This window comes from Protomyctophum bolini (genome assembly GCF_963924005.1).
Source record: "Protomyctophum bolini genome assembly, chromosome: 6".
In the NCBI taxonomy this organism is placed as follows: Eukaryota; Metazoa; Chordata; class Actinopteri; order Myctophiformes; family Myctophidae; genus Protomyctophum; species Protomyctophum bolini.
The window spans coordinates 44,152,053-44,177,976 of NC_137867.1; the positions used below are offsets into that span (position 1 = coordinate 44,152,053).

The window sequence follows — 25,924 nt, forward strand, 5'->3', positions numbered from 1 at the left end:
TGCAGCGTATACTGACAGCTGTTGTGCGGACGGAAGCATTCGTCCGGCTTTGTTAATCCTAGCATGTGGGCATGCACTAGGACCACTGACCTACTACAAGGAGAGTGTAATAAACCCTGCTGGCGTACCAAACGTCAGGCTGAATATGGACTCTAACCATATTGCTGCGCGTATCTAACTCTACGCAGTCTTTCTGCTAATGAACCTCATTAGGCTTATATATGGACTCTAACCATATTGCTGCTTGAACCCAAACAGTCTTATCTCTTAACTCTGTCACGTCACTAAAAAAAAAAAAAACACAAAAACTTGGTATAAGTCACTTAAATGTTAAATTACCACTTAGGGTCTATACCAATGAAATTTGGAAGCATGTAATCTTGTGGGAACGAAAAAAAAGACAAGGTTTAACTAAGGTAAACCCTGCATCATAACCTATATATTACCAGGTAAGAGGAGAGACACTTTTCTCTAATGAAGAGTAAAATATGAAGTGACTCACCTCTTATCTGTCCCGTTTCTGACACCATTTGTTATGAAACACTGTATTCTACGTATTGGACCCTCGTCTGGTTCTGGTGTGTGATGACCCGGTTAGCATTTCCATGGTTCGGCGGCGGACAGACAGACAGGCCGGCCCGGGAGAAGATTAACATGACACGAGACTTGGTCACATCAAAACGTTCACACGGTTTATTCCACTTACAGCAGCATATATATCTTGGATACTTCATGTCCTAATGACGTCACAGACTAGACATCACAATCACTGCCCGCCAGCCGCGGCCTTCAGCGTGCTCTAACACAGCTCCACTCTTATGTTACCATTAAGGCAGGCAGTACACCATACATACAAGTACATTGCACGTATCAGTACCGAGTATCCGAACACAGTACCAAGTATCAGAACACTATAATACAACATATACTAACACTAAAACATTACAGGTGACTAAAATGTGACTATAACACTAAATCAAGAGACTGTGACTACAGCTAATCAACACGGCATGCTATCATGTAAATAAAAGTACAACCACCCACTTAGAAATAACTGTCCTTGAATCCACCAGTTACAGTATGATGAATCCAGAATGTCTCGACAACACATATATACTGTTGTTTGTCAGAAAATGTCCAACAGATAATTGGAAAAGGTGTTAATCTGATTTTCAGCAGCTGTAGTCTGTGTGCATACTATACAGTAGTACTGTACACACATACAGTGCAGAGTACATAGTACATAAACAAAGACAAAGACACATACACAGTGAGTGCGCAGTGTGTGTCCCGAGGTCACATATCGCTGAATACAGTCGGTTCATTCATTCGTGCCCTGAGGACGTCCGTCCGTCTGTCCGTCCGTCTGTCTGTCTGTCTGTCCTGCTGGAGATGCTATCATGTGATTACAGTAATAGTGTGTACAGTCAGATTGTACAGTATATTTGCCTGCACTTGCTCTCTTCGAAAGCAGTTAAACACGCACGCACGCGCGCTCACACACACACACACACACACACACACACACACACACACACACACACACACACACACACACACACACACACACACACACACACACACACACACCCTGAGGGGCAATATCTGCACCTGCTCCCTTCTTTACTCATAAACTGCAAGAAGAAAAAAGAAAAAAAAGAAGGTGGGGTGGGGTGGGGCAGGTGAAGGATAGGAACATGAAATATAACCGGCATAATGCACCCAGAAACAAATCAATGTTGACAGCATGCATACATACATACTGTACACACACAGAGGGTCCATCATATACCGGAGGACTGCACTTTGCATCCCCTTAATTAAAACGAACTATTGTCTGAACAGAGATTAGGGGCTTTAGAGGATGGAACGTTAGACGCCCCTCACAGCCCCTTCAGGGAGTATACAGACCTGCACGGAGGATCACCAATGCAAATGAGTTCGTTTTACGCACGCACGCATGCGCGCACACACGCACGCACGCACTCACACACACACACACACACACACACACACACACACACAATCTTTTTCTGGTACTGTATAAGGAAAAAAAGGATGTTTAGAGTCACACATGTGTGTGCGTGCATGTGCGCGCGTTTGTGTGTGCGTGCGTACATGTGTGTGTGCGTGTGTCTGTGTGCGTGTGCGTGTGTGTGTGCGTGTGTGTGTGCGTGTGTGAGTGCGTGTGTGTGTGTGTGTGTGTGTGTGTGTGTGTGTGTGCGTGTGTGAGTGCGTGTGTGTGTGTGAGTGCGTGTGTGTGTGTGTGAGTGCGTGTGTGTGTGCGTGTGTGTGTGTGTAATGAAGCAGGAGATTGGTGAGGATTACACCCAGCGTGTTGGAGCAAAACATCCCCTCTGGGGAGGACTGCAACATGCACTCTCCACAGTTCTAACCAAAACATCACCTCCACCACCACAGTGCAGAGGCGTATCTGCAATAAGGCGAGGGCAGGCGTCCACCTGTCCAAATACATTTCTGGCCTGGCCAAAATCTCTCTCTCTCTCTCTCTCTCTCTCTCTCTCTCTCATTAGCAGGCAGCAGGCACATCACTATCCCTACCTCTGTTTCTGGCGCCCCCTACTGGTACTAATAAGTCACATACTCGTGCTCATGACAGACCACTGATACATAGATACCACAGACATTGCTGGAGGGCTGGTTGTAGGAGTGGTTGCACCACTCAAACATATTAGCTGATTGGCCGTTGTGGTAGAGCGCGACCCTCAATCACCCATTGGAATGTAAATGCATTACCTTTCAGGCAGCCTCTGTATTCTACTCGTCTGGCAGGTATATCTCTTTGAGAACCTTTAGTGCTACGATTGAGACGACAATTAAATTAACACATCTTGCCTGCCCAAAATGTAATTCTTGCCTGCCCAAAATGTAATTCCTGGAAACGCCACTGCGTCTGCACCACAGGCTCTCAAGCCGGTGAAAGACTGGCCAGTCAAGACCGTTATTTTTTATTGTCAAGTAGTATGAGTTAGCTCTGCATTCCAACAGTAATTGTTGCTATATACTGTAGACTGTTACGTACAGAAGATACAGGCTGGGATCCAATTTTATACAATCATAAAGCAAAGGAATTTGAAAGAGGAAAAATAGACTCTATAAAATGGAAGTTGAAACATTTGTGGGATAATATTGGTAGATCCTGACCCGTTTACTCGAGAATTGGAGAGATATAGGGGTTTCAGCCTTTCCCTCACGCTCAACAAAACAAAATGAAACCATCGTATTTTGTTTCCAGCATCAACACAAAATGCCACATTCTAAAGCATGTGCCACGGGTGCTTCATTGCATAAATAATGTTCTAGACTTTTCACCACAAAACTTCAGATTTTCACTTATTCTGTGCGCACAATGATTTTCTGGGCGTCCACTGGGAGTGATCTGGGGGTAGAAATGGAAACCTGCCAAAGAGGGATATAGCTCTGATGTTGTGATTCTCCTCCTCAGGTTAAAAGACAATGAACTATATGGGCTTTGATCTGCATTCATATCCAGGCAGAATAACCACGGCGGCTCCCCCCTGACCCGGGCTAATCACGCTGCGGTTTAGGCACACGGACGCCCTTAATGAGTTTTATTTGTTATATGTTATCCCCCTCCACCCTCTCTCTGCTCACCTCCGTAATGAAGAGTGAGCACTCTAGAACCATCCGTCTCCTCTCCGGCATGCAGTGGGCTAATTATCCGACCCTCACATCATGGGGCGTCTACTCTCTCGAAGCCCCACCTAAAGAAAGAAAGATTCCTCTCCGTCTCTCTGCACATAATAATTCCACATTAACCTCCTTCGTTAAAGTAAATTGGAGCATTTGTGTCTTCCTTTGTTAGTGGTATAGGATTTCACAGAGCTGCTTGGTACCGTTGTGTATACCCATGCACTCACAGGGTTAGGGGTTATATGTTTACAGTAGAATAAGAGAAAACAAGAATTGTGGGTAAAATATGTACACATGTTGATTGATTTAATTTCTTTCATCTCTGCTCACAAGCTCTTCTATAAAAAAAAAAATGTTTGGTTGGAGTATGCGGCCTATTTGCCACGTTCAAAGGTTTTTCTACTTCCCTCCCTCTACCACACAGGTTGAAGAACCCGGCTGACATCTCACAAAATGGATGTCTCCCCACCACCCCCAAGCTCAACACAGACAAGAATGAGCTCCTTTCTTCCCTGGAAAGTGCTGCCCCGTACTACAACATCTTTCCATTTCCACTGACAACACCCTGGTGGTTTCTGTTCCAGCTGCCAGAGCCTGGGAGGGAGTGGTCCTGGGCACTAGTGACCTCCAGGCTTTCCACACGTGTCCCGGATCAGCTGTGCTTCACAGCACACATTGCAGCAGTCGCCCAAGACTGTAGGTTTAGGCCTATCACTCACACCTTCGCAACAGATTGATGTATAGCTGATGCATGAGACTTGTTTACTGACGCAAGCTCGCGATGCATTTCCAATGGGAGTCACATGGTTTGACACAACATTTTTGTTGTATGAGGGAGAGGGGGGGGGGGCAGTCGAAACACAGCCGAAAACCGTACAACAAAAATGTTGTGTCAAACCATGTGACTCCCATTGGAAATGCATTGACACTTACACTTTGTTTACATCTAGCATGCATCTAGCATGCATCAATGTTGTATGCTAGATGGAAAGGTGTGAGTGAGGCCTTACACTGTACAACACCTCCAGCCAACATATTATCATCATCTCTTTTGCATTCCCAACACAGGCTTCTATCTGGCTGCTGCCTGCATTGAATTCAAAACACTGGTGATGTGGCCTAAAAGGCAACCAAGGGCATGTTCAGGATGCCACCCCTAGGCAACACCCCTTCCCTTCCCATGCACGCACTTCAGTTAACACAGGATGTCTGTCTGTCTCTTCCATACGACGCCTTGGCCAACGCAAGCATCCTCGGGATTCTTCTCCGGCCCTGTTTTCCAACACAGTTTTCCTGACATGTACGTATTCAGACTCTATGCAGCCCCAGAGCCCCTAGGACTCCTCATTCCTTTTATTCTTGTCACTTTTTTCTTTTGTTGAGCAGTGGTATAACCGCTCCAACGTGTGACTTTGTGTGTAGGCTACTATATGTCAAGGGATGTTCACACATAGAAATCAAAGGGGGCTTCGGGCCCTTTTACCCGTCTGTAAAACAATTTGCCCTGCAGTGAAAGAATGAAGTATGGTAAGTAAGAATGCAAATGCCACTCCTTTCCTTTCCATGCCATACCGGAAGGCAGCATTCAGGAGAATTGCTTTTTCTCCTGAACTTGTCAATATCATATAAATGCACCATTTATCAACAGTATTCAGTGTCACTCTGTCAGGCTGGCCCACTTTCGAACAACTTTGCACTTTCCAGAAGTCATAATTGCGTGGGAACCAGGAAGTGTGTCGTTTTAAAGTATGTGTGTAAAACGCCCTCCCTATCTGTCCTCTCGGGCGCTCTCCCAGGTCCCAGTCCATCTCATTGCTCATTAAGCAGCATATGTCTCATTTTCCATTTCAGACGGCAGATAACACAGAAGTGCACACGAAAGCACTATTTTTCAGGGCCGTCCGTCGAGCTCATCTTGTCTCACAAAGTCTAATGAGACGGGATCAAATATAACAGACAACACCAGCATAGGGAGGAGGAGGGGGGGGGGGGGGGGGGGGGGGGGGGGGGGGGCGGCAGAACAATGGGCCTGGAATGTGCCGTCGCGGCTGCACAGCACCGCGGCCAGTAGTGAATGCAGATGCTTCTGTAATGAGGGATTAAGTGGAGGATTATGGGTCTTTATTAAGATGTTTCTGATCCTCATTAGGCTCCGGCTCATATCAGCGCATCGATCCCCCCCCCCCCCCCGCTCGCTGGATTGGCCCCTCTCCGGTGGTGGAACCAGAGAGAGAGAGACAGAGAGAGAGAGAGAGAGAGAGAGAGAGAGAGAGAGAGAGAGAGAAATCTTGTGGTGCTTGTAGATAGGCCTAGACGTTATTTTGGAGAAAATACATTTGTAAAATAGAGATAGTGCTGCACTGTTGCCTGCTAATGAGAGAGAGAGAGAGAGAGAGAGAGAGAGAGAGAGAGAGAGAGAGAGAGAGAGAAAGAGAGAGAGAGAGAGCGAGAGAGCGAGAGAGGAGGGGGGGGGGGGGGGGGGAGAGGGGAGTTGCACCACTCAGTTCACGCGGGTGTGATTTTTAACCTATAATGACAAAAATAGGGGTGCCAGGTTGAAAGCAGGTTAAATGTGAAAAGGGCCAGAAACAGGCGTTTCTGTCCAAAGTAAATATTTACCAGTGGTGGAAAGTAATGCATTTACTTAAGTACTGTACGTAAGTACAGTTTTGAGGTATTTCTGACAATTTCCAATTTCCAGTACGTTTACTTCTACTCCAGTCTCCGGCCACTACATCTCAAATGTTGTAGTTTTACTCCACTAGGTTTATTTGAAAACTAGTTATACTTCATATAGCTTTTGATTACAAAACAATACATAACAACTTCAGCCCTACATACATTTCGGCCATTTGAATTAAATCGCGAAAACTTGAAATGAGACATTCTGCACAATGACTATACTTTTACTTTTGGCACTTTAAAGTACATTTTGACGCCAGTGCATTTGTGCATTCACTCAAGTACATTACGAAAACTTGTAACGGGAGTATATTTCTATATTGCAGTATTGATACTTTTACTTACTTTTTTCACCATTTAAATTAAATTAAATGGTGCATTTACAGAGATTGTGCATTACATTCACCCATTCACACACACATTCACACACCGATACCAGAGGAAACCATGCAAGGTACCAACCTGCACATCGGGAGCAATTAGGGGTTCAGAGTCTTGCTCAAGGACACTTCGACACCAACTCTGGGGGAGCACGGGTTCGAACTCACGGGAACCTTGCGGTTGTATTTCTAACCTTATTCTCAGTCAAATAAAATAAAGAATACAAGAACCGCCGCATCGAGCGGTCGGAGTGAGGTTGGCGGAAAAAAGCGGGGGCGAGATGGAATAGGGGCGACCCGTTACCCCCATCCGGCCACTCTACCCCTGAGCCACTGCCGCCCGCCACCATTGATATTCACGTCTCATTACAACTCTCAAATGTCACCGAGGAGGAGGAGGAAGACACGTGGCAACAACGTGACGGACTATATCGGCGACAAAACGAAACACACAATCAAAGGTCAAAACAACTGCAGCTTTTTAGTTCATGACAGTTTTATTCAGTGCAAAGAGAGAGCCTAGTAGCAGGAGTCCATGATGCGCCTCATGCTCATGAACCTCATGCTCTGGCCCATGCCCATGTTCATGAAGTTCCTGTACTCTCCGGGCCTCATGTACATCATCCTGCCTCTGTAGTGGGCCTGCTCGTACATCAGCCAGTGGCCGTCCATCACGTTGCAGGACATGCAGTTGCTCATCTGGTAGCGGTCCATGATGTTGTCGCAGTCGTCCATCATCTCGTGGCTCATTCCTCCGAAGTTCTCCTTCTCGTAGATCTTCATCCTGTAGTTGCCCCTGTACTGTGGACCACGACATGGGGGAGAGTGGGTTGGACTTTTGCTGGAATGTATATTATAGCTCGGCTTTTTATAACCTTTAAACCCATTTAGGGGTATAAATCATGACAGTTTTCTTAAGATCCTATGATTCTGTATCAGTGGTTCTCAAACGTTTTCATGTCAAGGAGCCCCTTGACATGAAAATATGAAAATATGTTGTTCCAGGGACATCCCAGAAGCAATGACATGAGTTAAAAATGTTCGCTGCCTGTGAATTAATATATATTCAAATAATTTGAACCATATCTTTCAAAAGACTTATAGCATCTACAAGCTCGTAGCGCGGCACTCTCGGTGCCACGCTTATACAAGCTTGTAGATCTGCTATTTCACAACAGCTAAAGTCTAAAATAATGGTTGGTTGCGGCCCTACAGTCTATAGTACTTACCATGGGAATCATGCGGCAGGACCTGATCTGCTCAGTCATGCCCATCATGCTCTGGTAGTCGGCGTACTCGCCCCTCCTCATGAAGTACTGGTTGCCCATGTAGTTGTTGCGGTCGTACACCATGAAGCAGCCCCTCTCCACCCTGCAGGACTGGCACCTGCTCAGGTAGGAGGACATGTCGGCGCAGTCGCTCTGGCACTCATAAGAGCGGCCCTGGAAGTTCCTCTCCTCGTAGAAGACGATCTGCGGGAGTGGTGGTGGTGGTGGGTGGGAGAGATCTCGGTTAGCAATTGGGTCCCATTGTGTGCATGCACGCTTAACGTGTCAGAAATGGGTTCTGGAAACTAAAGTGTTATATGTGGGATATGGCAGGACTGAGTTTTAAAAGAGACACAATGGTTCAGGGAGGTTACAGCACTGCCACCCAAGTGTGGAATGCCCTGACATTTCTTTGTGCCAATAGTAAAATAAAATAAAAGGCAAATAGGTTTAGAGATAAGGGGTAAGGGGGTGGTGCAAGATATAGCCCCAAGTGTTTGACTGTACATTTCTGTCCAATAAAGTGTTCAATAATCAATCAATCAATCAAACGGTACCTTGCTCATCATGTTCATGCCGGTGGAGGTCATGTTTGCTGGTCAGTGGGGGCTGCTGGTGCTGCTTCTCTTGCTCCTGAACTGTACCCTATCTGGTTAACATTTCCCTTTTATATACCTGATCCGCCACGCTGGCCTTTTGTCCTAAAAAAATAAATCCCCTGAGCCAGCAACATGCCATAGAAATCCATAGAGCAACGGAGGCGTGCGGCGCAGGCCGCGTCATCTACTGTACACGATCATTTCTCGTATACAGTACAGTATGGCCCACACAAAGGCCGCTTTGAGAGGGTTAACAATCAGTATGTCACACCTTGACATTGTTCGCTCATGTTCGGTATTGGTTGTTGGAGTGCACTGGTTGAATAAGCACACCATTGTGCCAAGTTTGCAGAGCTCAATGCTACTGTACAAATCCTGTGGTTTTGTACAGTAGCCTAGCGTGACGTCAGCCTTGCATGCATGCCCTATTGAGTGTTTACACAACATGGGACCACATGGAAGGGTCTACCGTATTTTGGTCCCATTTGTGCGGGCTCATATACTTAGATTAACACATTTGACTGTGTAATGTAGATAGGACAGTAATCCCTCCTATGCATTGGCCTACATGGCATTGAATATAGGCATATTGATACTAGAACATTTAGCATTAGTTACATCCTGAGGAGGTTACACAATAGTTTGATTATTGCATTATTATCTACTAACATGGGTTAAGTGAATGTGTCAGGTGTACCAGCACCAGAATAAATAAGAAAAAAGGCTGCACGCTCGTAGCCACAATGCTGGAAATGTCTATGGTCATGAAGTGTGGGTCATGAGCGAAAGAAGATTGCGAATACAAGCGGCCGAAATTAGTTTTCTTCAACGGGTGGCTGGCATCTCCCTTAGAGATTCAGTTCAGTCACACGAGACAGACTCGGAGGAGTAGGTGGTTTGGGCATTTGCTTAAGATGCCTCTCGGGCGTCCCACTGGGAGGAGACCCCAGGGCAGACCAAGGCGCAGTTGGAGGAAACACATCGACACACTGGCCTTGCAACGTCTGGGGATCCCCCAAGAGGAAGTCACTATAATGTTGCTCTGGAAAGAAAAGTCTGGAGCACTCTGGTGGAGCTGTTTCCCCCGTGACCCGACTACGGATAAGCGGTTGAAGGTGGATGGATGGAGAAACCAACGTTTCGACCTGTGAGGTCTTCTTCAGGGAAGAAGACCTCACAGGTCGAAACATTGGTTTCTGTCAAATACATTGTGTGCAGCCTTTTTCTTCTTTTTCATTGTTCAGGCCTTTAGCACCTCCTCAATGTTGGTGTTCTGTTCACCCTTCTCCTGCTTGTGTAGCACCATAAGCCACATTGCCACTATAACAAATAATGACTATGATATTTGACTGATGTAACTTGAATGGAAATAGAATATATAGATGAAATATAAAACAAAGATTCTATGTTTTATTTCCATAAAAAGTTTGCAAATGGAAAGAGTGTGCACTGCAAATGGAACCAAATGGACCCTTCCAGGTCCATTTGGTACCATTTGCACACTCATTTGCAGAGTTATTATGGGGGTCCGGGCGTGCGTCATCATGCATACCAAACTAGAGGGGTCCTTAACCCATTCTGACCTGAGATCAGATTCATACGAGGTTTCCACTGGACACACACTGGTCTGATTAACCCCATTCTGACCTGAGATCAGATTCTAAAAATGTCAGTCGTTCTTCGATTTTTCAAAAATAGCAGACCTACAAGCTCATAGCGCGCCACTCAGTGGCGCGCTATGAGCTTGTAGATCTGCTATTTTTCAATAGCTAAAGCATAACATGATGCCAACACCAAAATGGGTGCCCGGTCAGAATGGGTTAACATTAAAAAGCTTTATTTTCTTCATTGATTTCAAGGTGAATAGTCCCTCCCTGTGATCAATAATAATACACAATCCAGTCTGAATGATGTGCTCAGCTGTGTTGGTTTTGATTGATTGATTGTTTGATTGAATTATTCATTAACAGTTTGCAGAATTACAGTAGGCTACATTCAAGCACACAAACTCAATACAAAAACTGTTAACTGTGAGTGGACGACACCATAAAGCATTACACTTGTTTACAAGAGAGGGTCCACTGTTTTCAATTCATCATAACATTTAGAGACGTACAAATATACACTTCTGTATAGCCAAAAACAGGAAATCATCATAAAGGAGGTAAAAAAAGGGGGAAAAACATATAAAGTACTGAGGGGAAAAAGGGGTGGGGGGGGGGATTCAAATTTTACGGGGGCCAGTTTCGAATTGCAGCAGTCCGTAGGTGCCCTTAGAGAGCGTTTTTGAAGGAGTCAAGGGATTCACATGTCTTAATGACTGTTGGTAGGGCGTTTCACGTTTTTGTGGCATAGGAGCGAAATAAATGTAGTCCCTTGTTTGTGCCGTATCTGGGTTGCACATGGTTTGTTTGCACAGGTAGCCCTGTGACAACCACAGGTAGCCCTGTGACAACCCACAGGTAGCCCTGTGACAACCCACAGGTAGCCCTGTGACAACCCACAGGTAGCCCTGTGACAACCACAGGTATCCCTGTGACAACCACAGGTAGCCCTGTGACAACCCACAGGTAGCCCCCCTCCAGATCCAGCCATCGGTTGTCATGTACAGGCTGTGACAACCGATGGCTGGATCTGGAATTGGTGCATTGAACTTGTAGAAGTTGAAGAACCAAAGTTGTATAGATCAGCAATTCTTGAAAACGTTAGATAAACATTTGATAAAGGATTTAAATTAGTAGGCTACTTTTACTTTGGTACAAGTTTGAGTTATTGACTGGAGCACTATAAAGACTTGTTTGCATCAGGGTCCTGCATTTTCAATTCATCAAAACATTTAAAAGATGTACACATACACTTCTATGCAAAACAAATCATTCATCATATACACTGTTAACAAAAAATAAATAGTTTACTTATTAAAAATAAACAGTGGTGTAAAGTAACTAATTAAGTACAATTACTGGCACTTAATGGCATGCATTTCTATCTCTGGGATCCCCAATTTAGATTGCAAAATCAATGTTAATTTAACTCTGAGAGTGTACAAATGGAACCAAAACGGACCCGTTCTCAGAGTTACCCCATAAGGGTCCATTTGATTCTAACTATGGGAACCCCTGGAACTCCCTCAAGGACCCCTTGGACCCCTGGGAACCACTGCCCTATCTATGATATATCACTGACCCCGTTTGGAGTTGTTGCACGTCGTACGACGAGCCTTACACCACAAGGGGGCGCTGTGACCCATGTTCCTATCTTGGCAACGCGCCGTGTTGTCAAACGTTGCTAAGGAAGTAGTTGCGAGTCATCATTAAATGGAATGCTAACGCTAGGTAGCTAATCCGTTAGCTCGAACAAAGTATTCCATATCTGGAACTATTTCAAATGAGACAGGTTTAACTGTTGGCTGTTCCCTCTGCCCGTCCGCTTTGCCATGGTCCGAGGTAACTGAACCGTGAACTTTTAAGTCAATAACAATACATTTCATGGTGTTTAATGATTAAACTGTATTGTTGTCAGCAGTGTGCTAACCTTATTGCTAGCGATTTAAAAAACAACTCATTAAACTAACCAGGCAGTGATCATCACGTGCTGATCGTCGATTCTACCTATTGCTGTACTTTCTATTCGTCACTTCCAAATACTAGTGTTGGCTTCAGCATAAGTACAGGCTATCTATACCTTAGAATGATACCCCCCTCTGACTGTATGATGGAGTTGAAAACGCCTGCGTAGTAGCGACCATAGGACTTTAAAGTAAACAACTGTAAAAGTTTACACACTGCAGGTTCGGCTACGTTGCTGATGTTTATGTTTGAGGTTTGACTCGCCCACTTCCAACCGATGCAGGCCTGCATGATGCATCATTCATCAATCATGACAGTGACTATCACACTTTTTAACCAGGGGTCATCAACATGTTATGATGAATTGAAAAGGGTGGAACCTCTTGTAAACAAGTGTAATGCTTTATGGTGTCGTCCTCCACTCACAGTTAACAGTTTTTGTATCGAGTTGTACTTGAAATGTAGGCCTACTGTAATTCTGCAAACTGTTAATACATACTTCAAAGTTCAGTCAATCAATAAAAAAGAAATGTCCAATTTTTGTCCATACACGGAGTCCGTGGCAAATATCTTGTCCGTGGAAATTTTTAGATTTTCAGTTTTTTAAAAATCATATAAAGACCCAATTACTGAATGTTAAGTCCCCATTGTTTTCGATTATTTCTTATTTAGAATATGTATGACACTTATTTACTAATGCCACTGCACTGTCTGGCACATTAGGACTGGAGTCACTATAGTACAATATTGGTTTTATTTGCAAAGACCCTTAACTCTGAGAGCATGCCTGTTATGGACATTCAGGGCAATCTATTTGTGTTTCTGGTAATATTATTGTCCACTCGTTTTGTATGTCCGTTGACAAAAATGGAATGCTGATAAAAAATGTTTTTATAACCTCAAGGAGGATCCAATATTTATCCCTGGTACCGCCAATTTAAATAATTGAAGAATACACAAATGTTATTTAACTCTCTGCAAAAGGGAACAGAATGGATCCCTCGGGTCCATTTGGTTCCAGTTGCACACCCTCTGAGTCATAGATCTGGACTGTCCATCAATCATTTAGCTGGGGAGACCCCCTAGAAACCCCCCACGGACCCCTGGAGGTCCCCGGACTCCACTTTAACCCATTCTGACCGGGCACCCATTTTGGTGTTAGCATCATGTTATGCTTTACCTATTGAAAAATAGCAGATCTACAAGCTCATATCGCGCCACCGAGTGGCGCGATACGAGCTTGTAGGTCTGCTATTTTTGAAAAATCGAAAGAACGACTGACATTTTTAGAATCTGATCTCGGGTCAGAATGGGTTAATCAGACCAGTGTGTGTCCAGTGGAAACCTCGTATGAATCTGATCTCAGGTCAGAATGGGTTAAGAACCACTACATTGTGAGTCTATAACTCTATCCCCCTCTTCCAGCTCCTGTTAGCTGGCAACCGGCAGGACAAGTGGCCTCCAGCTGACTGCTGACCGCAGGTGTTGGACATGATGTGAGGGAGGATGACTGAGAATGGGGAGGACGCCGGCAACCCCTATCCCCTCAGTAGCGCTACTCGGTCCGGAGGGGGCAGTTCGGTCGTCAACAGGCCACTCAAAGCCCCCTTAGTGGACCCCAAAACCTGCAAGGACCTGAAGGATGCCCTCAGACCCCTCCAGGTCAGGGAACTTGAGGTAGTAGTTTTTACTTTAGAAGTGCTCGGTTATACAAGTCAAAGTCTCAAAATATACTTCCAGTATTAAACTGCTCCTAAACCATCTGCATCTGGTGCAGAAATAAGACAACGTCCCAACTGATATCACGGGGGATTCTTTTATTTATCCCAACGCGACAAAGTAAAAAACTGCAATGAAATACATAATATTTTTTAACCAACAATGAATCATTACCACATGAAATTATGAATGCCCTTATCAGTCAGTCATGCTGTCTTTTTAAATGTCCATGAATTGTCTATTCTCACAATGAAAATAATGTCCACATGTCACAAACAAAGACACAATGCAATGACAATATAACTTTTACAGACACAAAACAACTGGGAACATACCATATGCACCTTCTGCACAGACTTTTAGGAGTTAATTTCTTGTTCTTCTTTTATATTATTTTCTTTATCTTTTGTGGAGACTCTCTGACATGAAAGAGCTTCTCTCTTCACCTCTGCTCTGTTTGTTCTGCCCAAACCCAACAGGTGATTGAAATGAGGTGATTAGCTGCTTAGGTGAGCCAGGTGTGACTGGCACCTAATTCAACCTGCCAGTGCCCATGAAACAGAGCACAAATGCAGAGCACAGTAGATGGCACTATCTCACCATACATACACCATACAAATAAGCAAAATACAATATATTTTATTTTGCGTACTTGTACCAGCTGGATTATGCTGTGTATTTATGTAGATATCGTTTATTTGCCTATCCTCAACTTGTTTCTTTTATGTTTTATTTATTTATCTCTCTTTTTTTCTTCTCTTAAAAAAATATAAAAAATAAAATACCCACATCTTTACACCTGTAAACATGTGATGTGACAATAAAGATGGTCCTGATTCTGAGCTCAAGCGGTCTATAATATATATGTTTTGCATTCATAATCTTAATGTGCAACGTAACTAGTAATTAAAGGCGTCAAATAATTGTGGTGGAGCAACAAGTCCAATCATTTGCCCTGAGAGATGTATGTAGCGCAGTAGAAATAGTGGAGTAGAATTAAATGTACCTTTACAATTGCACTTTAACCCATTTTGGTGTTCGCATTATGTTATGCTTTAGCTATTGAAAGATAGCAGATCTACAAGCTCGTACGAGCTTGTAGGTCTGCTATTTTTGAAAAACGGAAGAACGACTTTTAGCTTTTTCAGAAAACTGTCAGGATTTAGGCCTAAATGGGTTAAAGTTCAGTCCATGAGATTCAACGTAGTGTGGCCTTACTGTGTCCCACCACGGCTCCAGGTTTCCCAACACCCAGAAAAGGGCCCTCCTCCTCCTCACCCAAAGCCCCACCCCCCGCCTCGGCCCCGGCCCGCCGGGCTGGCGAAGGTGGGCAAGGACGGCGCGGCGGCGGCGGAGGCGGCGATGAGAGGCCGGCGGCTGAGGAACAGCGAGGAGAGTCTGACCGACGCCGCCGAGACCACCGGCTCCTCCACCGACTCCCTCAAGGTCTGTGGTATTGATACCCATACCCATTCTGGGGCGGGAACCCCTTTTGGTGCTTTAGCTATTGAAAAATAGCAGATCTACAAGCTCATAGCGCGCCACCGAGTGGCGCGCTATGAGCTTGTAGGTCTGCTATTTTTGAAAAATCGAAGAACGACTGACACAGAAACATAGCTTTTTCAGGAAACTGTCAGGATGTAGAAAACATTTCTAGAATCTGATCTCAGGTCAAAATGAGCTAATAATACCCTATTGTGCTGAATATAAGACTACGTTTTTTTTCTTCCCCCAATGGAAATATCCTAAAAAACGGGGTCGTATTACTTTGTTCTGTATCCTGAGTAGGTGTTCCCTATTAATATAGTGTAACAATTAAATTGTGTAAAGCACATTGAACTGCCGTCTGCCGTGTTAAATTGAAATTAAATGAAATGTGCTATATTACAAATAATAATAAACTTGCCTTTCCTTGCCCTGAAGGAGGACCAGACGACGGGGTTCGCCCTCAGCGGTGCCGTCAAGTCCAGGAATGGCAAGGGCCTCGCCATGCCCCCCATCGGCCCCCGCGAGCTCCGGGCCAGGGGCCACAGTCTGTCTGAGTATGAGATGACGGGTCCCCGCAACCCACCGCACGACCCCACAGGTATTGATGTCAACATCACTACTTTAGTTTAGTCGACTATTATTTTTGAGTGGTGCAACCACTCTCCTACAACAAGCAATGTCCGTATGCGTGTGTACCTGAGCACGAGTATATGACTTATTAGTACCAGTAGGGGGCACCAGAAACAGAGAGAGGGATAGTGCCTGCTGCCTGCTAATGAGAGAGAGAGAGAGAGAGAGTTGTGATTTCTTTGTTGTACAAATAGTATTTTTAGTTAACCTTGCTAACTTGAATATGCAAAGAAATGACATAAATAACATAAATAATTGCTATGGCCAAATGAAGCCATATTTAATCTGTGCTAACTCTCGACAGGGGAGCGGGGAGTGAGGTCCGCCAAGGTGCGCCTGTCTCCCGTGCAGCCGACGGGGCCTCTACCCGCGCTGGAGAAGAGCTTCGCATCGACCACCTTAAGGACGGCCAACCGCATTGACAGGTAGGGCTATCATGATGTATGTTTTCTAATAATAATAATAAACAATCTACAAAGTAACCAGTAACTGGCGTAAAAGTACAATATCTGCCTCCGAGATGCAAGTGGAGTAGAAGTCAACATTGGAAGTTGGAAATACTCACATCGAGTACGAATACCTCAAATTTGTACTTGACCCATTTTGGGTGGGAACCACTTTTGGTGTTAGCATTATGTTATGCTTTAGCTATTGAAAAATAGCAGATCTACATTTGAAAAAAATCGAAGAACGACTGACATGGAAACATCGCTTTTTCAGAAAACTGTCAGGATGTAGAAGACATTTTTAGAATCTGATCTCAGGTCAGAATGGGTTAAACACAGTAACGTTACTTACTTACTTAAGTCCCCTTTCCACCACTGCCTTTGCCAGGGACTGCGGCGTGGATTTGGGCGTGCCGGCCAGAGGCGAACGCAGCCTGCACAGGAACCTGAGTGACAGCCGGCTCCTGGAGAGCATGTCGTCGGACAGCGCCTCCGTCTGCTCCCTGAGGTCCACCCTGAGCGTGCTCAACCCCATCAGGCCGCAGGACGTGAGGAACAGGTACGGTGTGGCCATTAGAGGCACCCACCTCTTCAAAATAGCTTTCCCCAGTTGACGTCTCGTTTATCCTTTTATCTTTTTAACCCTGTATCTGTTATGTTTTACTTTTTCCTTTTTTTTTCTCTTAATAAAGACTGTTCCTAGTGTTCCCTTGTAAAGCGCTTTGGGTATTTAGAAAAGCGCTATATAAATCTGAGCTATTATTATTATTATTTATTAGTGGTTTATGGCCCCGCGCCCGGACGGTTATAGCTCAACCGTCTGGGCACCTAGGTCGCGAGTACCTTACATTACATCTACAAAGAAATTACTGACACATTTAATAACTTTATACTTTGAAAAGATTTACAAATAGCAGAAATGGCTGATCTACAGGCTTGTAAGCTTGTAGATCTGCTATTTATGCATTTGCTTTTTATGTTAGTATTTATTTATTTATTCCTTTTTTTTTACGATTATGAAGCGACTCAGCGAACGAGAACAAATTGCAGTTACCGGCTGATTTAATGTTCACGCCGCCTCCACTGGCGCTTTAATCTCACTTAGTCCACCAGCCAATAGGAGCGCTCCGTTGGTGCACAACACACCTGGAGCCGCCGCGTTGGCGGCGAGAGTTCTCTCTCCGCCTTAACGAAGGCCTCAGAGGGTTGGTTGCACGGGGAAAGGAGGGGGGCGGGGGGGATTAACCAGCTAAGTCCGAATTTTAGTACTTCATCTTGCACCGGTGTTGCGTAGCTATAATATGGCCGAAGATATTTCAAGATTGTTCTAAGATAGCGGACACAACGTGTCTCGAGCTTGTAGAACGTCTATTTTTGAATAGCTGAAGGATAAAATATAGGGTTAAGAGTGATTAGAGTGATTGTGATGCTATTTTAACACGTTTCGCTGGAGACCCCTGGAGACCCCTGGAGACCCCTGGAGGTCTCTCATGTTCATCAGAAGAGACCTCGTTTGGTCCCGTGTATTGTAAACAGATCTGCAAGCAGACGAGCTTTAAATGAATTGATTACACGGGACCACAAGGGAAACCCCCAGGAGTCCCCAGGACATTTTGTGTTGTGATCCTCTTAGTCTAAATGTCTTGTCTAAACTGTACCTCTGTGCTGTTTACCTTTATATTATGGCTGATAAAGTAATCAATCAATCAATCAACCAATCATTTTGACTTGAGAGACAGTGCTTTTCTAGCACAGCTTAAGAGCTGCCCCGCCTCCTTGGCGGGGAGAAGCTGAGATGCAGGCAGACTTGGGGGATGGGGGGGGGGGGGTAGAGGAGTTGAACGGGACGCTGAACGGATGTTAGCCCCCCTCCCTCCCTCCCAATATCGTCGTACTGATGACCATGCTCTCCGTCTCCGGCAGGAGCTTCCTGGAGGGCAGCGTGCTGGGAAACGGCGCCCTGCTCGGGGCTGAAGAGCTGGACCGCTACTTCCCGGACAGGAGGGTGGGCGTCTACATAGCCACGTGGAACATGCAGGGAGAGAAGGTACGGCGTCTACTGTACATACAGTAGCCAGAGAAGGTACGGGACAGGAGGACGGGGCGTCTACATACAGTAGCCAGAGAAGGTACTGGACAGGAGGACGGGGCGTCTACATAGCCATGTGGATCATGCAGGGGGAGGTCAGGTCCATGCTGTGTCCCCATAGAAGGATATTTACGTTCTAAGAAGCTGTGTCCCCATAGAAGGATATTTACGTTCTAAGAAGCTGTGTCCCCATAGAAGGATATTTACGTTCTAAGAAGCTGTGTCCCCATAGAAGGATATTTACGTTCTAAGAAGCTGTGTCCCCATAGAAGGATATTTACGTTCTAAGAAGCTGTGTCCCCATAGAAGGATATTTACGCTCTAAGAAGCTGTGTCCCCATAGAAGGATATTTACGTTCTAAGAAGCTGTGTCCCCATAGAAAGCGTAAGCTTTTATTTTTTCCATTTCCTGGCACACGTGGGGTTCCAAACTAACTGCGATTGTGTTTCCAATCAGGGGCTTCCAAAGAACCTAGACGACCTGCTGCTTCCCACCGACTCTGACTTCGCACAAGACTTTTACATTGTCGGTGTCCAGGAAGGCTGTCCGGACAGGTAAGGCCACACACTGCAACAAAGAGTGTTCATATGAGGACAATTCCCTTGGTCCTCAAAAGAGAAATTGTTGTTTTTTGGTAAAAATAAAAAATATATAATAAACATTATAATTATAAAATGTTGCTGCCGGGGAAGAAACCACCTAACTCCATTTTTGAGGTTTTGGATTTATTTTTCTCCTTAAATCACTGTCTGTGTGTTGGTTAAAAATATAATTAAAATATATTGAACCGGCCTGGGCCGTGGCTCAGCGGTCCAGGCACCGTGGCTGGTAATCCAGTCTGGCAGTGTGCCGCGGGTTCGACTCCCAATCCCGACGGCCTTTACTGCATGTCACCCCCCCCCCCCCCCCCCATTTCCTGTCAGGCTACTGTCTGTCCCTCCATAAGAAATATAAAATGAAGGCGAAAGCCACAAATAAAAATATTGAACCAATATATTTTCCACCACCTCTAGGGTTAGGGTTAAAAATAAGGGCAGAAAAGGCTAAATTAAATGCATTCATAATGTCGCCGGCAATAACTTGTTTGTGTCCGTGTGTGTTTGTGTGTGCGCGTCCATCCACGTGCGTGGATTTGTGTGTATGTGTGTGTGTGTGTTTGTGTGTGTGTGTGCGTGTGCTTGTGTGTGTGTTTGTGTGCTTGCGTCCACAGGAGGGAATGGGAGACCCGTCTCCAGGAGACTCTAGGACCGTATTACGTCATGCTGTACGCAGCAGCACACGGCGTCCTCTACCTCACTGTCTTCATCAGGAGAGACCTCATCTGGTTCTGCTCAGGTCAGAACAGTACTGTGACCTCATCTGGTTCTGCTCAGGTCAGAACAGTACTGTGACCTCATCTGGTTCTGCTCAGGTCAGAACAGTACTGTGACCTCATCTGGTTCTGCTCAGGTCAGAACAGTACTGTGACCTCATCTGGTTCTGCTCAGGTCAGAACAGTACTGTGACGTGTGACCTCATCTGGTTCTGCTCAGGTCAGAACACAGGTCAGACACATCTGTTCACTTTGGCTTTTGGCAACTAGTTTTGTTTTTGTTTCTTTTGTCTTGTTAAGCGTCCTTGGGTTTCTTGAAAGGCGCTATATAAATCCAAGTTATTATTATTATTATTAGAACAGTACTGTGACGTGTGACCTCATCTGGTTCTGCTCAGGTCAGAACAGTACTGTCAGTGGAGTGGGGGGGGGGGGGAAAGTAGTCCAATGTTTTACTTAAGTGAAGTATATAAAAAGCAAGGCTTTTGCACACCTACAAGTGACAGGTGCGTAGGAGAGGAGAGGGACAACCAAGTGAAAAAGAAAAAAACAAACACCCGCATGGTTTTTCACTGCATCTGCAGACATAAAGATAGCCTGATGAAGGGCCGTATAGGCCGAAACGTTGCTGGTTCTCAATTAAAGTTTTCCACGGCATTTGAAGACGGGTGTGCAGGTGTTTTTTTTTCTTTTTCACTTCAGTGAAATGTGACGCATGTATAGGCCGGCTGAAGTGTTTATGTTTTGTAATAACAATTAAAAAATCTACAATTACCCAGACTCACTGAGAAACCAGGCTCAGTGATTTTTTTGATGCATGTGCAGCATACCCTCTATTAGTGAACTACAAGCTAACAACAAAGTGTTAAAATGTATTTTCTTACTGTCGCCTGACACAGAGGTGGAGCACGCCACGGTCACCACCAGGATCATCTCCCAGATCAAGACCAAAGGGGCCGTGGGCGTGGCCTTCACCTTTTTCGGGACGTCCTTCCTCTTCATCACCTCCCACTTTACCTGTGAGTGTTTGCATCCTCAGCTCACCACGTGATGACGTTCATCCCTGCAAAATGTATTCTTACTATCAGTCTACAACCATCGACCATAATTCACACGCACACACACACACACACACACACACACACACACACACACACACACACACACACACACACACACACACACACACACACACACAGCATCACACAGACAACTGCTTTTGAGCCTATTTCCTTTCTCTTCCAGCTGGAGATGCCAAAGTCTATGAAAGGATCCTGGACTATAACAAGATCATTGAAGCACTCGCTCTTCCCAAAAGCCTCCCTGACACCAATCCATATCGCTCTACAGCCTGTGAGTCTGTCTGTGTCCACCAATCGCGAGGCTTCATTTATACTTTGTTTGCGGGCTGAGATTTGCAGATCTGCAAGCTGTGTAGAGCCATGGACGATTCTACAAATGTTTTCTGAAAAACCCTATGTTTCTATATCGGTGGTTCTCAAACTATCCATCTTATCTTTAATTAATTAAATGGAGCTGAATTATACTACTGTTTTGTGGTGATAAAAAGACTCTTGAATCCAGGAGGTTGGTAACGCTGAATTACCGGTACTTGTCAACACTCAGATCTCAACGCTCTGTTGTTCCTCCGCCACAGCTGACGTCACCACCAGATTCGACCAGGTCTTCTGGTTCGGAGACTTCAACTTCCGCCTCAGTAAAGATCGCCCGGGCGTGGAAGCCATCTTGAGGCAGACGGTCGGCACGGACATGGACCTCCTGCTGCAGCACGACCAGCTCGCCAAGGAGATGAAAGACGGTACGACTTGCGCCCAGCCGTTGGTTCGAGTGCGTTACTTAATCCGTGTCCACGCAAAATAAATCAAAATAAACCTTTGTATCTTGTGTGTGTGTGTGTGTGTGTGTGTGTGTGACATACTCTCTAGGTTCTATCTTCAAAGGCTTCCAGGAGGCGTCCATTGACTTCCGCCCCACCTATAAGTTTGACATCGGCTGTGACGTGTATGACACCACGTCCAAGCAGAGGACGCCTTCATACACGGTAAGGGCCAGGCTGTGCTTCTCAAGCCTTTTCATGTCAAGGACCCCCAAAGGTATAGGCTTCATCTGTAAGGGTTTTGTCAAGGACCCCCAACGGTATAGGCTTCATCTGTAAGGGTTTTGTCAAGGACCCCCAAAGGTATAGGCTTCATCTGTAAGGGTTTTGTCAAGGACCCCCAAAGGTATAGGCTTCATCTGTAAGGGTTTTGTCAAGGACCCCCAACGGTATAGGCTTCATCTGTAAGGGTTTTGTCAAGGACCCCCAAAGGTATAGGCTTCATCTGTAAGGGTTTTGTCAAGGACCCCCAACGGTATAGGCTTCATCTGTAAGGGTTTTGTCAAGGACCCCCAACGGTATAGGCTTCATCTGTAAGGGTTTTGTCAAGGACCCCCAAAAGTAGAGGCTTCAGGTGACCTTCATCTGTAAGGGTTTTGACAGGGAGGGCCGATTCATACTCCTATTTTAGAGCCGAATAAAAGTCGGCTCAAATCATCCAATTGCCATCCAAGGCGTAAGAAGAAATGGCTTTTCACATTGGCCTATTATATTATAGCGCCATATAGTATTCAATCAATGCCTCCTCCCTGTGTCCACAGGGCAGGATAGTGTTCAGGAACAGGCAGATAGATGTAGATGATCAATGCCTCCTCCCTGTGTCCACAGGGCAGGATAGTGTTCAGGAACAGGCAGATAGATGTAGATGATCAATGCCTCCTCCCTGTGTCCACAGGGCAGGATAGTGTTCAGGAACAGGCAGATAGATGTAGATGATCAATGCCTCCTCCCTGTGTCCACAGGGCAGGATAGTGTTCAGGAACAGGCAGATAGATAGATGATCAATGCCTCCTCCCTGTGTCCACAGGGCAGGATAGTGTTCAGGAACAGGCAGATAGATAGATGATCAATGCCTCCTCCCTGTGTCCACAGGGCAGGATAGTGTTCAGGAACAGGCAGATAGATAGATGATCAATGCCTCCTCCCTGTGTCCACAGGGCAGGATAGTGTTCAGGAACAGGCAGGTAGATGTAGATGTAGATGATCAATGCCTCCTCCCTGTGTCCACAGGGCAGGATAGTGTTCAGGAACAGGCAGATAGATGTAGATGATCAATGCCTCCTCCCTGTGTCCACAGGGCAGGATAGTGTTCAGGAACAGGCAGATAGATGTAGATGATCAATGCCTCCTCCCTGTGTCCACAGGGCAGGATAGTGTTCAGGAACAGGCAGATAGATAGATGATCAATGCCTCCTCCCTGTGTCCACAGGGCAGGATAGTGTTCAGGAACAGGCAGGTAGATGATCAGATTGATCAGTAGATGATCAATGCCTCTCCCCTGTGTCCACAGGACAGGATAGTGTTCAGGAACAGGTCGGTAGACGACATCAAGGTGGTCAAATACGCCAGCTGCTGCAGCATCAAGACCTCGGACCACCGGCCCGTCATGGGAGCGTTCCAGGTCAAACTGCGGCCGGGGAGAGACAAGTGAGTCCCGGTTGATTTTAGACATGCTGGCTTCTATGGATTCAAATGGTTGAGAATAACAACACATGTGCTCTTCTATTTGTCTGTGTGAATGTGTGTCTGCCAGCATTCCCCTGGGTGCGGGCCAGTTTGACCGGAGCCTCTACCTGGAAGGCATCAGGAGGAGGATGAGCAGAGAGCTGCAGAGGAAAGAGGCCATGAAGAACCAGGGCAGTAGCACCGTGTGCTCTGTCTCCTGACAGGAGAACCAGGGCAGTAGCACCGCCTGCTTCGTCTCCTAACGGGGGCGCTCTCTGGAACCACACCCAGACCAAAATGCTCCCTGAAAACCACCCAGGAGGGAGGGAGGGAACCCCAGAGCACACGAACAAAAGAACCAGAGGAGGTCCTAGTGACTGAGCAGTGGTTGGCTGCCCTCTAGCGGGCGTTGTTGGTAACTGTTGTCCTGGTGAAATTCCGGGGCAGAGGTGGATGCTGGCGGCTGCGAGAGGTCAGGGACCTCGAGGTCAGACTTGGACTGATGTGTGTGCACAGCCGTCTGGGTTCTTATTTATGTAGTCCCACTCTGCACAAACGGGACTTGTCGGTCACACACAGTGACGTGACGCGATTAACCGTCGAGAATGTATAATTGCATCGTTTTGTTTTTCTAATTATTTTGTATTTAACGAGCAAGGTTGATGAGGACCATAATGCTAGGTTAACCCTTTTGTCTAACGCTGCATTCGTGTTCAAATGCCTTGACAATGCGGTAAACATTAGGTAGGGAAAGGTTTTGAGTTCCCAGCTGCGTGCTTAATACGCCTATTGCCGAATTAATAGTCCGTTGTATGAAGGTGTCAAGTGGTGAAAATAGCTGACCAGGACCGGTGACAACACATTACTGTACCTACACAGATAGCAACTTTTTTTAATGATATTTCAAAAGACAAGACAGTGTCAAATTACAGGGAGAGCTAATTGATTTGATTCCCTGGTGATCAAAGCCATTTTCTTCAAATGATCTGTGACCTTGATTGGATAGTTCCAAAGTGGTTCCGTGCGTCAGTTTTATCTGCCGATCGTTTTGCAATGCGCTCGTTGCCTAGAACTGTCATCTTTGGACGAGAATATGAACGCATAATACTCAGCTAAAAGGAATTGTGATGCTCGTGGTCCTTGCATGAAGAACAGTGAATCAGGTGTCATTAACTCTTAATCATATGAACCCACATGTCCCTTTTCTGGGCACGTCAGAATAGAACATTTAGTGAAAATAGCTGATTACAAGCTTAAAGGCCTATTCATACTCCAGTTTTAGGTGATAAGGTGACCACTGAAACGATGGTTAGTAAAAACAGAGATGTGTTGCGGTGAGTCGCTCACCACAGCGTGACGTCATGTCATTTTCGGTAGTCACCGTATCACCTAAAAGTGGAGTTTGAATAGGCCTTAGTACGTACAGTATTGTGAACTTGTAGCACGGCTATTTTGGGAGAAGACATTTGCCGTTGTGAAAGAGGTCAAGCTTCAATTTATATTTTGTATTATGACTGTGTCGGACACGAAATTAGCACTTCTGGACTGGACTGGTGAGCAACAGTCATGCCGCAAACTACGAATTACACTCTGGGTTAAGTGCCTGTGTTGTCTTGTTCATGGTTTACTCAGGACTTCTATGTACATCATTTTCTAGAACATCTCTGACATACTGTAACTCCACATAATAAAAGGTTTGAAACTTAAGAGTGGAATTTGATTTTCCAAGATTGAACAATTTATGGTCAAAATCTGTTTCCACTATTGCGACTGCAAGCCGCATTTACTATGTCTGTCAGTCAGTTGGTCATGCCCCATACATGGTCATGCCTCGTGGCATCACGTGATGTCATCAATATTAAGCCCATATATGGAGACCCTGATGTCATAAATATTGGCCAGAAAATCTACATCTCACCTCAAACCCTTAGATCTCCATATATGGAGCTGACCTGTTCTGACATTGGATATGTTGATACAGTACTTCCCCATCCATCCTTCCTCTTCCATGTCTGCCTTTTGACTGATACCTGTCCATTTAAACTCTAGACGGGCCTGCCCCCAAAAAAAGAAGAAAAAAAAATCTGGAAAATGAAATAAAAATAAATAAATCTGAATGAAGTTATCTTTAATTACATTATTATAAGTAATACTATTAGAGTTGTACTATTACTCGAACGAAAATAAAAGCTTGGGGGGGGGGGATGCAATGCAAATGAAAGACATATACTGTGTATCCCTATTCCCTGACATAATTTTATAGCTAAACGGACAGAATTCTATTTTATTTGAATGATGAAACCCAGCTGCCATTAATAGTTGGAAATGGAAATGGAAATTGCGGAAATGGAAATTGCGGAAATTGTAATTGCGGAGATTGCGGAAATGGTGGAAATGGAAATTGCGGAAATGGTAATTGCGGAAATGGAAATTGCGGAAATTGCGGAAATGGAAATTGAGGAAATTGCGGAAATGGTAATTCCTATCTATTTTCAGGTAGATTG

General features: G+C 45.3%; 2 protein-coding genes across 3 annotated transcripts; one reads left to right on the plus strand and one right to left on the minus strand.

Annotated features, from left to right (window-relative positions):
* Positions 1-7,256: 7,256 nt before the first annotated feature.
* LOC308317260 (gamma-crystallin M2-like) lies at positions 7,257-8,645 on the minus strand (the record flags this gene model as incomplete). Its single annotated transcript, XM_080766125.1, has 3 exons — positions 8,563-8,645; positions 7,967-8,209; positions 7,257-7,538 (listed from the first exon to the last, which is right to left on the minus strand). Exons 1-3 carry the CDS (start codon positions 8,593-8,595, stop codon positions 7,257-7,259), a joined length of 558 nt encoding a protein of 185 aa, XP_080622251.1. The 5' UTR covers positions 8,596-8,645.
* Positions 8,646-11,910: 3,265 nt separating this feature from the next.
* On the plus strand, positions 11,911-25,122 carry inpp5e (inositol polyphosphate-5-phosphatase E). Of its 2 annotated transcripts, none has more exons than XM_080766407.1 (15): positions 11,911-12,050; positions 13,599-13,850; positions 15,132-15,338; positions 15,816-15,978; positions 16,315-16,435; positions 16,845-17,015; positions 18,380-18,503; positions 19,003-19,100; positions 19,757-19,881; positions 20,758-20,877; positions 21,104-21,211; positions 21,516-21,677; positions 21,805-21,920; positions 23,266-23,402; positions 23,509-25,122. In XM_080766407.1, exons 2-15 carry the CDS (start codon positions 13,680-13,682, stop codon positions 23,639-23,641), a joined length of 1,956 nt encoding a protein of 651 aa, XP_080622533.1. In that variant the 5' UTR covers positions 11,911-12,050; positions 13,599-13,679; the 3' UTR covers positions 23,642-25,122. The 2 variants fall into 2 exon arrangements, with proteins under 2 accessions (XP_080622533.1, XP_080622534.1); XM_080766408.1 differs by having other exon boundaries at positions 13,599-13,835.
* Positions 25,123-25,924: the final 802 nt, after the last annotated feature.

Bases quoted from the DNA above. Each gene is read 5' to 3' on its own strand.
- inpp5e (XM_080766407.1), top strand. From the start codon at position 13,680: ATGACTGAGAATGGGGAGGACGCCGGCAACCCCTATCCCCTCAGTAGC. The intron at 17,016-18,379 runs GTACGGTGTGGC...CGTCTCCGGCAG, and splicing joins CCGCAGGACGTGAGGAACAG to GAGCTTCCTGGAGGGCAGCG. The intron at 19,882-20,757 runs GTCAGAACAGTA...CGCCTGACACAG, and splicing joins CCTCATCTGGTTCTGCTCAG to AGGTGGAGCACGCCACGGTC.